The 13,239-nt window shown below is 43.7% G+C and overlaps 1 protein-coding gene across 4 annotated transcripts in view; it reads right to left on the bottom strand.

The window, feature by feature from the left end:
- Positions 1-13,239, bottom strand: part of Cdc14a (cell division cycle 14A) — a 153,594-nt gene that overhangs the window by 87,190 nt on the left and 53,165 nt on the right. For all 4 annotated transcript variants that reach the window (XM_075981533.1, XM_075981531.1, XM_075981532.1 and 1 more), the window contains one exon: positions 10,967-11,046. In XM_075981533.1, coding sequence (XP_075837648.1) covers positions 10,967-11,046 — 80 coding nt within the window. The remainder of the gene's footprint in view (positions 1-10,966; positions 11,047-13,239) is intronic.

Genomic DNA, 13,239 nt, shown 5'->3' with positions numbered 1-13,239 from the left:
TATAAACATGAGGAAGCGCCTGGCCCAGGCTGCCCGAATGCCTGCAGAGAATGTTGATATTCCATGACATCCCCTGTACCTTCACAGCCCCACTACTACAGTGACTGACGGCCAAGCTCTGATGACTCAGTGAGAGGAAAGTTCATACGCCATGGACAGGGTTGGTGCGCCATGCTGCTTTCACTGAAGGCTAAAAGGACAGAAGGTTTGCAAAGTGAAGTAGAATAAGGGAAGCAAATATCAAGTCTATCCTCCGTTCCAGGACAGACAACAAGCCTTGAGAGCCTACTGTGCCGAGTGGCTTAGACGCAGTCATACATAGAGCCCCATGACCATTAGCTAACAACCGCAGGATCCTAAATCCTATCCCCAGACTGGGCAAGAGAGAAGGGACTTATTAGGGGTATCTGGCTCATACACAGTTGCAAGGGAGTAAACAGGGCAGAGACGGCCAAAGCAAACACACACAAAAACGAATGCCAGGGAAGGTAGAACACTGACCCGTCCATCTACCATGTCCTGTGGACTCTCGTTAAAGGCTTCCTTTAGCCAAAATCAAGCCAGACAGGGATGGTGGGGAGGGGTGCACAGTCTTTAAACTGGAAATCAGGTAGATAAATAGGAAATAAATTAGAAGACCAAGAAAAACGAATACTAAGTAATTAACAGAAAAATTCTCAAAGGGCTGGAGAAGTGGTCACACTGGGTCCTTCCTGAGGTGAGCTTGCAGGAACTGATTCAAATGGGATTTGAGAGTTCACTGAAGAAGCTGAAAGATTTTACTCCACGGGAGCAATGTTCCAATCCATCAAAGAAACCAACCCGACCTGTGGATATTCATCACCCTCAGAACAGCAAAACAGTAAGAGCTGTTTGTAAACAGAGCACATGCCCTTGAAAGCCACCAAGACACCTGCCCAAGGCAACCTGCAGAGTTGGAAGAGCCCATGCCAACAATGTTGCTTTTTAATCTGTGTTATAAAAACAAAAAAGGACTTCAGGAGCTTGGGAAATACCGGGCTCTGATGAAAAGTCCCTTCCTGCTCTTGAGTCATAACTCAAGGATTTGGATTCTCTCTTTCCTAAGACTCCCCTCCACAACAAAATTTAAATATTTTTAGGCCTCTGTCATCTTTGAAAAAGAGCCAGTCATGCGAAACTTGCTCGGTTCCATATGGTTCTTCAGCTACCACCTTGTCTGACTCTCTCTTAAAAATGAGATCACTGAAGACCCTCTTCATCTTTTTAATGGTGTTTAGTGCGCATAGAATGATCCTGTGGCCATCCAGTCCAGAACTTTGATACCACACCCAGAAGAAACTATCCCTCTGCAGCCACTCCTCTCCCAATCCCTTGGCAACCACTCATCCGCTGTGTCTCTGGATTTACTTGCTGGCTCGCAATCCTCGGGACATTCTGGAAGCATCATCTCAGCAAGAAGTCACCCTCTCTTTTTCATACTCTCTTCTCAGGACCCCAGGCTTTCATTCTACTTCTCTATTGTTACTCGCGGACCCCCCTTGCAAAGCTATCCCTTACGGTCTCTAGAGGGAGGCCTGAGCAAGCGCCAACCCAGGCTCCAACTCCTGTCGCTGCAGACTCCTGTCTAGACTTTATGTGCAACAATATTACCTGGGCGGCTCCTTAAAAACAGACAGATAGGCCTTGTGGAGCTTCTGTATCAGCAGGTCTAGGACAGGGCCTGAGGCCCTGCATTTCTAGAGCTCTCAGCTGGTGCTGATGCTGCAGGCAGGAGGGGACACCCTCCTAACTCAGAATCATCTCTGCAGTGGCCCTCAAATCTCTCTCTCTAGTACACCATCTAGGAACTCCAAAAGAGTACAGCAGCCAGGTGCTGGGGCATGTGCCTGGAATCCCAGGACCTGGGAACTGAGGCAGAAGGTTTTCTATGAGTTTGAGGACAGCCTAAAATAAATAGCAAGATCTCATCTTAACAAAAAAAAAAAAAACCCACCTAAAAATTTTTTTGGAAAATATTATTATCATCTTAAATTCACTATGAAAGAAGAAAATCTCTTGGACTGGGAATATAGCACTGTTGGTAGAATTCTCGTCTAAAATGCACAAGCCCTAGATTGGATCCAAAGCACTTAATAAAGTTGTGCAAGGTAGGGAACAACTGAAATTCAAGGTCATTCTTAGCTACATGAAGAGTTCAAAGACAGCTTCAACTTGAAAAAAAGGGAAGGGGGGGAGAAAGAAAGGGAGGGAGAGAAAGAGAGAGAGAGAGAGAGAGAGAGAGAGAGAGAGAGAGAGAGAGAGAATCTTAATCTTTCCCCTACCCCAAATCACTAGCAACAACTAGTTTTCTGGCATCGTAGGTAAAAAACAAAATGAAATAACACAACTCGCACCATCCGTCAAGTTCTGACCCCTTTTTCTACTTGCGTCCCTGTCTCTTGGGGTCACCAGAAAGCATTCTATTCCCAGTTCTAGTGATGTAACCATTCCTAGACATTCTCACCAGTTTTCTTCACTAAAACTGGGGTGTTTCTTAAAAGCACATCTCCTTCCTGACTTCCTGACTGTCCTCAGGGTAAAGCCCCTAGCCCCATGATGGATGCCCTCGCCTGCCTCTCAGCATCATTTCTCCTGGTCCACACTCTGTGTCCTGCCTCAGTGGCCTTCGCTCGGCAGTTCAAATCTGGCCACCCGTGGCTCTCCACAGAACCTTTGCCTTTGCTGGTGTCTGTGCCTTCTCCTCACCTCTACTCAGGGTATCTCCGTATACCTTCTTCTCGTCTCTACTTAGGTACCTTCTGACCTCAGCTCAAAGATCATGGCTCTCTGGGAGGTCTCCAACCCTACCTTGAGCTAGATCTGGTTTCTAGACTCCTATCCCTTACACTTGGATGTAATTACAATTTAAAGTTGTCTCCTGGTATGTTTATTTTGACTCTTGACTTCTGTGTCTATAATAGTATTGGAACTATACATTGTTCATCAATGTCACCTTTGCACCTGGTACAAAATAGGTAATAAATAAATGTCTCTAATTACATGCTCAAATTAGACAAAGAAGCTCGGGAGGTCATAGAGAAAATGGTCTATGATATTTTAGGATTCCTTTTGCTAACTCGAGTAGCCTACAGCCTCATTTCTCAGTAGCAAGAACAAATTTCTTTGCATTAATTTCAAATCCTTTCTGTCTATTCATGGTCATTATCTTCTGTCTTCTCTATCAATGAGTACTGATTGGCAAAGCCAAAATGTGTTCATGTGTGAGTGTTATCTCTTACACGCGTGTGCAAATGTGCCACGGTGCACACATGGAAGTCAGAGGACAACTTTCCCTTTCACCATGTCGGTCCCCAGAGACCTAACCTAAGTCATCAGGTCCAGCAGCAGGTGCTTCACGCACTAAGCCACCCCCACCGGCTCACCCTTTAACGTCCGATTGCAATCTATCTCAATTCAGACTCGACAGATTCCAAGTGTTCAGGAGCACATAGTGAACAGTGCAGCCCTAGACTTGAGAACTGGACACTACTGTGTCTATATTGTATGACCCTATATTATATAATCCCTGAGAACTAACACTATTTTGTCTATATTGTATGACCCTATATTACATAATCCATGAGAACTGGACACTATTGTATCTATATTCTATGACCCTATATTACATAATCCCTGAGAACTGGACACTGTTGTGTCTATATTGTATGACCCTATATTACATAATCCCTGAGAACTGGACACTATTGTGTCTATATTCTATGACCCTATATTACATAATCCCTGAGAACTGGACACTATTGTGTCTATATTGTATGACCCTATATTACATAATCCCTGAGAACTGGACACTATTGTGTCTATATTGTATGACCCTATATTACATAATCCCTGAGAACTGGACACTATTGTGCCTATATTGTATGACCCTATATTACATAATCCCTGAGAACTGGACACTTTGTGTCTATATTGTATGACCCTATATTACACAATCCCTGAGAACTGGACACTTTGTGTCCATCTTACATGATAGCATAATACTACATAATATCTGAGAACTTCGAACCTCTGAGCAGATGGATGCATATGAGCAAGGCCTGAAGGGAACGACAGACTGGACTGCTTATAGCTTTTAGATCAACAAGATGAAAATAATTTGTGGAGACAACAAAGCTGCCCCTGAAAGGACAAAGCCAAATAACCTCATGAGGGCAGGGTCCAAAGCTTTTCAGACTTAACATCCGATTTCAGACAAATCACTTGGCTCATCTAAAGAAAGAAAGAAATGAGAACTTGGTTCTAATTCACGACTTAAAGAGTCACAGCAAACAACCAAGACAGACCGGTACGAAACTAGGTATAGTACCAGAAGACAGTCACAGAGCTCTGCTCTGCACCTCTCATTGACTGTTGACTGACACCCACGTAACAATACAGATTTTCTGTGTGTGTGTATGTGTGTGTGTGTGTGTGTACATATGTTTGGAGGCCAGATATCAATATTGGGTGTCTTTCAATATTTCTCTCATTTGTTTTTATTATTAATTTTTATTTACTTTTTATGTGCAAGAATATTTTGTCTACATATGCGTGTCCCACATGCATTCCTGGTGTCCTAAGCAGTCAGAAAAGGGCCTTGGGTCCCCTAGAACTGGAGTAATAGATAGCTATGAGCATGAAGACGCTGGGAACTGAACCAGGGTCCTCTGCATGAGCCAAGAGTGCTGTTAGCTGCTGAGTCATTTCTCCAGCTCCCTACAGCTTATTTTTTTAATTATTTTTTATGTTTTGAGTGTTTTGCTTACATGTATTTCTGTGCATGTGTGTGCCTGGTGCCCACAGACGTCAGAGGAGAGCACTGGATATCACGGAACTGGAATTATCGATGGATGTAAACCACAAGTGTGGGTGCTGGGAATCTTCTGCAAGAACAACAAATATTCTTAACCACTGAGCCAACTCTCCAGCCCCACAACTTCCTTTTTGAGACAGCATCTGTCTCTAAACCTAGATTTGCCGATACTGACTAACAGCAAGCGCTGGAATCTGTCCATGCCCTCCTGCACCCCCAGCATTGGGGTTATAAACACACACGTGGGTTCTGGGGATCATAACTCTGATCCTCATCCCTGCACAATATAAATTCTTTACCCACTAAGCCATCTCATCAGCCCACATTTCCTTAAAAATAAAAATAATGTTAATCCCAGCACTCGGGAGGTAGAGATAGGTGGAAGCGAGGCCAGCCTGGCCTACCAAGTGAGTTCCAGAACAGCCAAGACTGTTACACAGAGAAACCGTGTCTTGAAAAAAAAATTAAAACAATAAAGATAATGGAAAACTGTCATAAAGGCAAGTGGTTACAGTCCCTTATCATTTGGGTGTTAAGATGAACAACCGAAACTGCTAGGCACAGAGAGAACACAAGTTTGGCACCAGTATCTGAACCCACAAAAGTAATAATAGAAAAAATATCCTGAACCAACTTTCATAACACAAATCACTGCCATATGATTGGGGGAGGATGATGGAGAGAGAGAGAGACAGAGAGAGAGAGAGAGAGAGAGAGAGAGAGAGAGAGAGAGAGAGAGAGAGAGAGAGAGAGAGCGCACTGGATCTCACCTCCCTGTGAGTTTAAGGAGTCACAAAACTTTAGGTTGTTTCTGGTCTCAGGCTCTGTAAATGGTGTTTAACTGCCATTTTATTAAGAAGAAAAAGGTGGTAAGAGTCTATTTTCCATGGCTACCCAAGTTCCAGAAAGTATTGCATAGCTGTTCAAAACAGACTAAGCAGGCTGGACGGCAGAAGCCAACTGTTGTCCGCCTCACTGAATTCTTCTCCAATGCTAAGCACCCAAATCAACAATTTATAAAAGATCCATGCAGTCCTTGGACGGACCCCAAAGACCACAAAAAGTCAAAAGAACATTTTAGCCAAATGCAATGGTACGCGCCTTTAATCTCAGACTCTGGGGGTAGTGGCAAAAGGAGCTCTCTGAGTTCAAGGCCAGCCTCGTCTACAGAGCTAGTTCCAGGACAGTCAGAACTAAATTGTTCCAAAAAACAAACAAACAAAACCATCACAAACGCATTTTTGAAACTCAACAGAAAAAATATATATGTGATAAAGAACTGTTACCCTTTGAAGTAAAAAGTTAATTACTAAACAAACTTTGACAAAAAATCATGACGCCATATTTAAGCTGGCAGGTATCTGGTATGTTTAATGTGAAGAGATAGGCTTTATAATCACCAACATCTACCAATATATGTTTGCTTTGCTTCAAAGAAGGTATCCTTGTGCCAAGTTCTAAGTGGCTGACCCTTCTGTGCCTTTGTTAAAAGAACTGCAGGTTCTGGCATGCCCAACAGATGTACAATAATTGCTTTTGAGATCTCCCATTAAGGTTCAGCCTCATAGCTCAGCAACCAAGTCATCACAAAGGGTCATCCACAAACACAACAAACACCTCCCTGAACACAAACACTAGGAGTCCATTTGCAGAGTAAGTGGCATTAAAGGATTGTCAGTGGGAGGTTTAGAGTCTCGCTAAGGAATACTGATCTCAGGATGTTCTGGGAGAAAGCTTGGCTAGCCCTGTTCATACTGCATAAAAATGTCACTATTTGAAAAGCAACTTTTATTTCCCAGACTCTTGGGAAAAGGCACAAAAACAATTCTACAAAACCATAGCAAATTATTCTGATCCCAAGGGATCATTTTGTTCCACCCAGGTGTGAATCAGGAAACCTGCCTTAGAATGTTCCAGAGAGTAGTTCTGCCTCATGTTAATCGGGAGGGAATCTGTATGTTGGAAACTTTCGGGTTAAACAGATGGATTCATTATTCAACGTCAATCAACTCTTTTAAATAGGAATATGCTTTACAAATTCCCAAGAGAGAAGTTGTAAACGTTGATCATTCCGCTTGGGCTTCATTTCCTCTATCATCTGAGAGCATTTCTCTAAGTGGCCACAAGTTCACACGTTAGGGTCATACGGAAAGCATTCCGAAGCCAATGCCCAGATCTCAGCTGGCGTCAGCTGCATCAGAACTTCCGGTATTGGAACCTGAGTGTCGATACCATCATAAAACTTCTGAAGTACTCTGACAAGTTGGAGTACGCCTGACTCCGGGAACAATGACTTAACAGCCAGAGACTCCAGACTTCGGCAAGCTTGGGGGTGGAGGCGCTAGATCAGGGGGAGTTGGGAGTGACATGGCATACAGATGTTATTTCTGGACTTACCCAGAACTCTCAAAGACAAAACAACACACCGACAGCTAGAGAGAGGCCATCTGACTCCCTCTTCACCTGGCAATCTTTTTTTCCTTACCATGCTTCCTGAATAAGTCTTTAAAACTACATCCCTGGGTCTTATTTTCTGAGTGACTTTACTCCCCTTAATTTTTTTTTCTTTTTCTTTCTTTTTTGTTTTATTGTTATTCGGTTTGGTTTGGTTCAGTTTTGCTTGGTTTGGTTTGGTTGGTTGGTTAGTTGGTTGGTTGGTTGGTTGGTTGGTTGGTTGATTGGTTGGTTGGTTTGGTTTGGTTTTTCAAGACAGGGTTTCCCTGGGCTATCCTAGAACACAAATTGACTTTGGCACATTTAGGAATGATCACAAACAAACAAAAATAAAAACCCTTAGCAAACTGATTTTAAAACTCCAAAGACCCAAGGAAGCAGCACAGTTGGTAAGGTGCTTGCCTTGTAGGCAAGAAGACCTGAGTTTGAGCATCAGAACCCAAATATAGCGCAATGCTATACGCATGCTTGGGGTTTGGTTTGGTTTGGTTTTTGGCTGCTGGTTTGGTGGTAGTGTTTTGGAACGATTTTGGTGAGACTTTAAAGATTTTTTTTTCTATTTGTGATCTTTTTTTGTTATTGAAAAGGAAATTTTTCATACATTATATTCTGATTATGACGTCTCCTCTCCCAACCCCTCCCAGATATGCTTGTAATCAAAGTATGGGGGACAGAGACAGGTGGATTCCTGGGGCTCAAGCCAGCACATTTAGCCTGTTTGACACGCTTCAGGCCAGTGAGAAACCCTGACTCAAAGAACTGGCAGACAGCACCTGAAGACAGTATACCTCCACTGTTGTGTGTCTGCATACATACGAATGCACACACATATGCACACATGCATGCGTAAATCTCAAGAGTATGCAATTTAGTCAGTATTTCATGTTTTTGTTAAAACCTGAAGCTTTCACAGTTGCATGAGTATCTAAAAGTACAGATCTGACAACCACTAACACTGGCTAGCCACAAAACAATTCCCTAAGGACAGGGGTCTTGTGGGTCTTTAGACAAGAAGCAAATAATCCGACTTTATAAAATGCTTGGAAAACGGCATAGACTTAGCTTGGGGCATGCTGAAAAGGAGAAGCCGCAACCAAACTCATCCAGGCTTGCCAAGTCAAACTCTGCTGGCTCTGCCCCCAGAACTGTAAGTCCCTTGTTCCCACAAAGGCCAGCTGCCAAGCCGGTCCTGAGGACAGACAGACTCAAAGGAAGAAAATATCCCTTCCCTCCAGTTTTCAGCTACAGTCGCTCTTGATAAACACATTGGCCATTCTTAGTACAAGAGAAAGAACAATTTCCAACACCAAATGCCTTAACGTTCAGGGGAGCACCCCAGGAATGACTTCAAACAGTAAAGAACCAATGTCACTTCTAAAGGGCCACAGCGCACCAGGGATGGCCAACAGTCATGAAAGACAAATACACTTGCATGTTTATGTGTGAGTGAGTGCATGTGAAGGTGCCTGCAGAACCCGTTCCCAGGGGCTGGCCATCTTGTTTAGTTGAGGCGAGGGCTCACCGATTAGGCTAGGCTGGCTAGGATCCCACCTGCCTAGAGAATTACAGGCAAGAGGACTGTCAACGTTTTAAGCGGGAAATGTGGTTTCATAGAACTGCCAGCTCAAGTAAATGTAGGCTAAATGAACAAATTTTGAAGAAGAGCTTTATTTAAGTTCACAGTAGCCAAAAAAAAAAACCTCTTTTATTAGGAATAGTGAGAATATACATTCAAATGGTAGTAATGGTTTGAATGAGAAATATCTTCTCTAGGCTTGGGCATTTGAAATACCCAGCCCCAGCTGGAGGTGCTATTTGGCCAGCTTTAGGTGGGTGTGGGTAGCTGGAAGAAGTATGTCACTGGGGATGGGCTCTCCTGTTTAAAGGCCACCTGCCTCAGCCATTCAGCAGTCTCTGCTAGGGCTTGAGGTTGAAGATGTGAGCCCTCTGCTGCCTAGCTGCTCTCCCTGCTGCCCACTGCCCGCTGTCTGCACTAGGCCATGACGGGAGTTATCATCCGAAGGTCAAATAGGCCCTTCCTTCTCTAAGTCACATTTACGGTGTCTTATCACAGCAGTAGAAAATAGCTAATACGTATGGGAACTCAGACATTTCAGGGAAGAGCACAGACAAATATGACAACCACACCTTAAACATGCTATCAAAATAGTCCGTTTTAGAGAGAAAGGTAAGCAATAAAAAAATTACATTTTAATGGATAACTAGGGTGGGGTGGAGAGATGGCTCAGCAGTCTACAGCACACAGTGCTCTAGAGAGAACCCAAGTTCAATTCCCAACTCCCATATCAAATGGTTCACAACCGTCTGTAACCCCAGCTCCAAGGGATCCGATGCCCTTGGCCTCCACTACCACTGGGGCTGGCACTAGCGCTCACATGCAAGGACGCACACACACTATACACATGCAGACCCACACACAGACACACGATGTTTAAAAAGAAATCTTTAAGTGGATAAATGCTAACAGCAGTTACATAATAGCAACAGCTGAAAACTGTCTAGACAATGAAGATAAAAGTATAACAAAATAAAAGGGGTAAAAAGCCTTGCGAATGTCATAACCTAGATGGTAATGGAGCCAAGGCCACAGTGGGTACCCAGAAAGGTGTGAAGAGGTCTGTGAAAACATTCCATGGCCTCAGGCAGTCTCTAACTAGAAACGACTCACTTCCTAGAATGGGGGGGGGGGGGGTAGCCAGCAGGTGGCTTCTTTTGTCCGACTCCAAAAGAGCAATAGCATCCTCTCCTCTGAACACCTCACTGTCTCCAAAGGCACCACATGGCGCGCTGTCTACTTCACACACACAGTGTGCAGAGAGGCTGGGCTCAGAGACACAGTTTAGTGCAAGCGTAACTTTATCAGGAAAAAACGACTTGGCGTTATGGTCAAGGTCAAAATAGTAAGACATGTGGGCCTTAACCAGGGAACCAGCACCTCTGCATACCTAAAAAATCCTCTTCTCATAATGAGTACCTTTCAACAGACGACTGTTCTGTCCTGATGCCTAACGGAGCAGTAAAACTCTCTACAGTAGCTTTAGCTTCTTAAAACACACCTGAGACGATGTGAATGAAAAGCCACAACGGGAAGGACAGGAAATGACCTGCAGACCTGACTGTAGGAGGGTGGTTAGATACTCTCTGGTACGTTACACAGACATGAGATAGACTGAGGAACCTTTCCATCTCCCAACACACACTAACACAGTGCTGAAATGACAGGGAACTTTCCTGAATGGGTGTAATAAACAGAGGATCTTAGGTCCCTGGATGTAGTTGTGGGTCCAGCGTCTATCAGTAGCCCTGCCAGAAAGCCAGAGCTCCATTAATGCTCGTGCAGTGAGAGACTGGTTGGTTAAACCTGCAATGTAATTACTGAAATCTAATTAGCTCATAAATCAGGACCTCTGCTCTTTAAGCACTTTGTCAAAATACAAAAAAGTTTCAAGGGTTGACCAAGTCATGCGTTTTCCTGCCTAGCTGGAGGGAGGAGCTTAAAAAAATAATATTTATCCTCAGAACGTAGAGGAAGAAGAAAAGTTCTCATTTCAGGTCAGACATCATCGTGGTCACAACGGCTGGACAGTTACAAGACCCCATACCCTTACTCTGAGAAATGGCCGCACCAAGTGTAGCCCAAGGCAGCAGCAGCTGTACCTGAATGGAAGATAAGGTGGGTTTGAGCCAGACAGGAGTGCTCTGTAGGCTTCTTCTGGTGTCTTCTTTAAGTAGATGACCTAAGACAGACAAACAATAAGTAAGATTTAGAGCACTATACACAACTAATTTAACTACTCCACAAGTTTGTATTTGTTTCTTCCACTTGAGGTCCCAAGCCATGGGGAAGCTGTTGCTCTCTTATGTGTTTTAGATTTTTATTTTTGTTATTCTGTTCTCTGGTTTTATTTTGGTTTTGAGATGGGGTTTCAATTTGTAGCTCCGTGGCCTGGAACTAACTGCACAGACCAAGCTGACCTCAAACTCACAGTGGAGCTCCTGGCTCTCCATTCCAGATGCTAAGATTACGGGTATATACAGGTATATACCTCTATGCCTGGCCTGCTGCTGCTAAGATTACAGGTATATACACATCTGGTTCTCTATTGAATACTATTACAATATTAGAAAATCATAGACAAAAAATTATATCTAGTACCTGGGGAGATGGCTCAGTCATTAAAGTGCTCGCTTTGCAAGCGTGAGGACCTGAGTTCTATCACCAGAACCCACCCACATAGATAGATAGATAGATAGATAGATAGATAGATAGATAGATAGATAGATAGATAGACAGACAGACAGACAGACAGACAAGCCGGGTGTACTGCTGTGTGCTTATAATCCCAGTACTAGCCAGCCAGCCTATCTTAACCTACTTACTTAGCAACTTCCAGCACCAGAGTCTCCAGGAAGAACAGCAGCAGAGGTATGACACCTGAGGCTGTCATCTGGCCTCACACGCATGTATACATACTCACAGAGACACGCACATGTGTGTGTGTGTGTCCCCCACACAAGCACACCTAACCTCAAGAGCAAATTCCCATGTCTCACTGACACATGAAGAGAAGGTCTGGGGAGGCACACCCACCAAAGGGAACCGATTCGGAAGTACAAACACCACCCAAGATGAACTGCCTTCCACAGCGCTGCCACTGGCAGGAGTCACTGGGGCTGCAGGCTGAGAATCGTGAGTCTAATTGCAGCTCAAATCACTTTAAAAGTCCTTTTAAACCAATCCCAGCTTCAAGTGCTATCTGCAGTAACTAACCCTACGTTGTGACTTTACTGTACCCTGCTGGGTGGGTTATGTAATGGAGCTGGGGATAAAACAGTGTTTTCTCAAGCTCAAGGAGGCCATGGGTGTTTGAAAGTTGCCTATGGCTGCTACCAGGGAAAGCTGCTGTGTTTAGATTAGATAATTAAAGCTTATACAGTCACCATTGAAAAGTAAAAATACACCTCCTCCTAAAGCGCAATTACTCTAATTCCCTTTCATCTCGAGGCAAGAGTGCTGCAGGAGGCAGCCACCGGGGCCCACAAGAAAAAGCTCTTCAGAAGGCCTGCTCCACCGGGCTCCCCCATCTCACCTGCATGACTTAGCACACATGAGCCATGTTCTCACGCAAGATGAGAGCCTTTGTTTTTATTTTTATCCCAGTGCTAAATTATTAATAGGTGCAAAGCGAAACCCAACAGAGCCCGTCTAAATTCCAGGAAGATCCCTGGGGCGTCTGTTATGGGCTGACCTTTTACGGTCTGGAGGGAAGTGCTTAGGGAGAGTGGGAAAATAGTCTCCTCAGACAGGAGTTCATTGTTGAAAGAGGCATGCACGGTCGCTCATTAAAATACAAAATCCCATCTTTTTGCAAGAGGACATATGCATGCTGTATGTATTCCTATGCTAGATCTTCTTAGATGAGAGGGGGTGCAAGGAGGGAGAGGGAGACAGAGATACGGAGATAGAGACAGAGAGAGCCAGGGATTGGCATGATTGAAGCCTGGAAGGAAACTAACATTTATGAGCTTTTTAATCAATGAATCCAAAGCCCAAAAAATGTACAGATTGTTCCAAATTCCCACCATCACTCTTTAGTGGTGTAGGAATTTGAACACACCCCCACTCCAAACATCCTGGGGGAAAAGACTCCTTTTTCCCAGTTCTTGAAACTATTCACGGTTTTTAAAATGACGTGATTTCAAACTGTTAACAACAGAGTTTTGTGAGGAATCAAGGTGATGTCGAATTGGAGAAAAGAGATCATTCTGTTGTATTATTATTTTTGTGCAGGTGTAAACAAATTTGTTTTTTAAATGGGAAGTAGTTATGAATTGTTTAATATATCTTTTCTCTAAAAATAGTTGATAGTAAGAGCCCCAAAGTTGTGTTAGACATGCCTAGCACTTCTAAAAATGTTTTCTGAAACTAA

This window comes from Microtus pennsylvanicus, chromosome 7 (genome assembly GCF_037038515.1).
Source record: "Microtus pennsylvanicus isolate mMicPen1 chromosome 7, mMicPen1.hap1, whole genome shotgun sequence".
Lineage (NCBI taxonomy): Eukaryota > Metazoa > Chordata > Mammalia > Rodentia > Cricetidae > Microtus > Microtus pennsylvanicus.
This window is presented reverse-complemented; position numbering and strand designations above follow the sequence as displayed.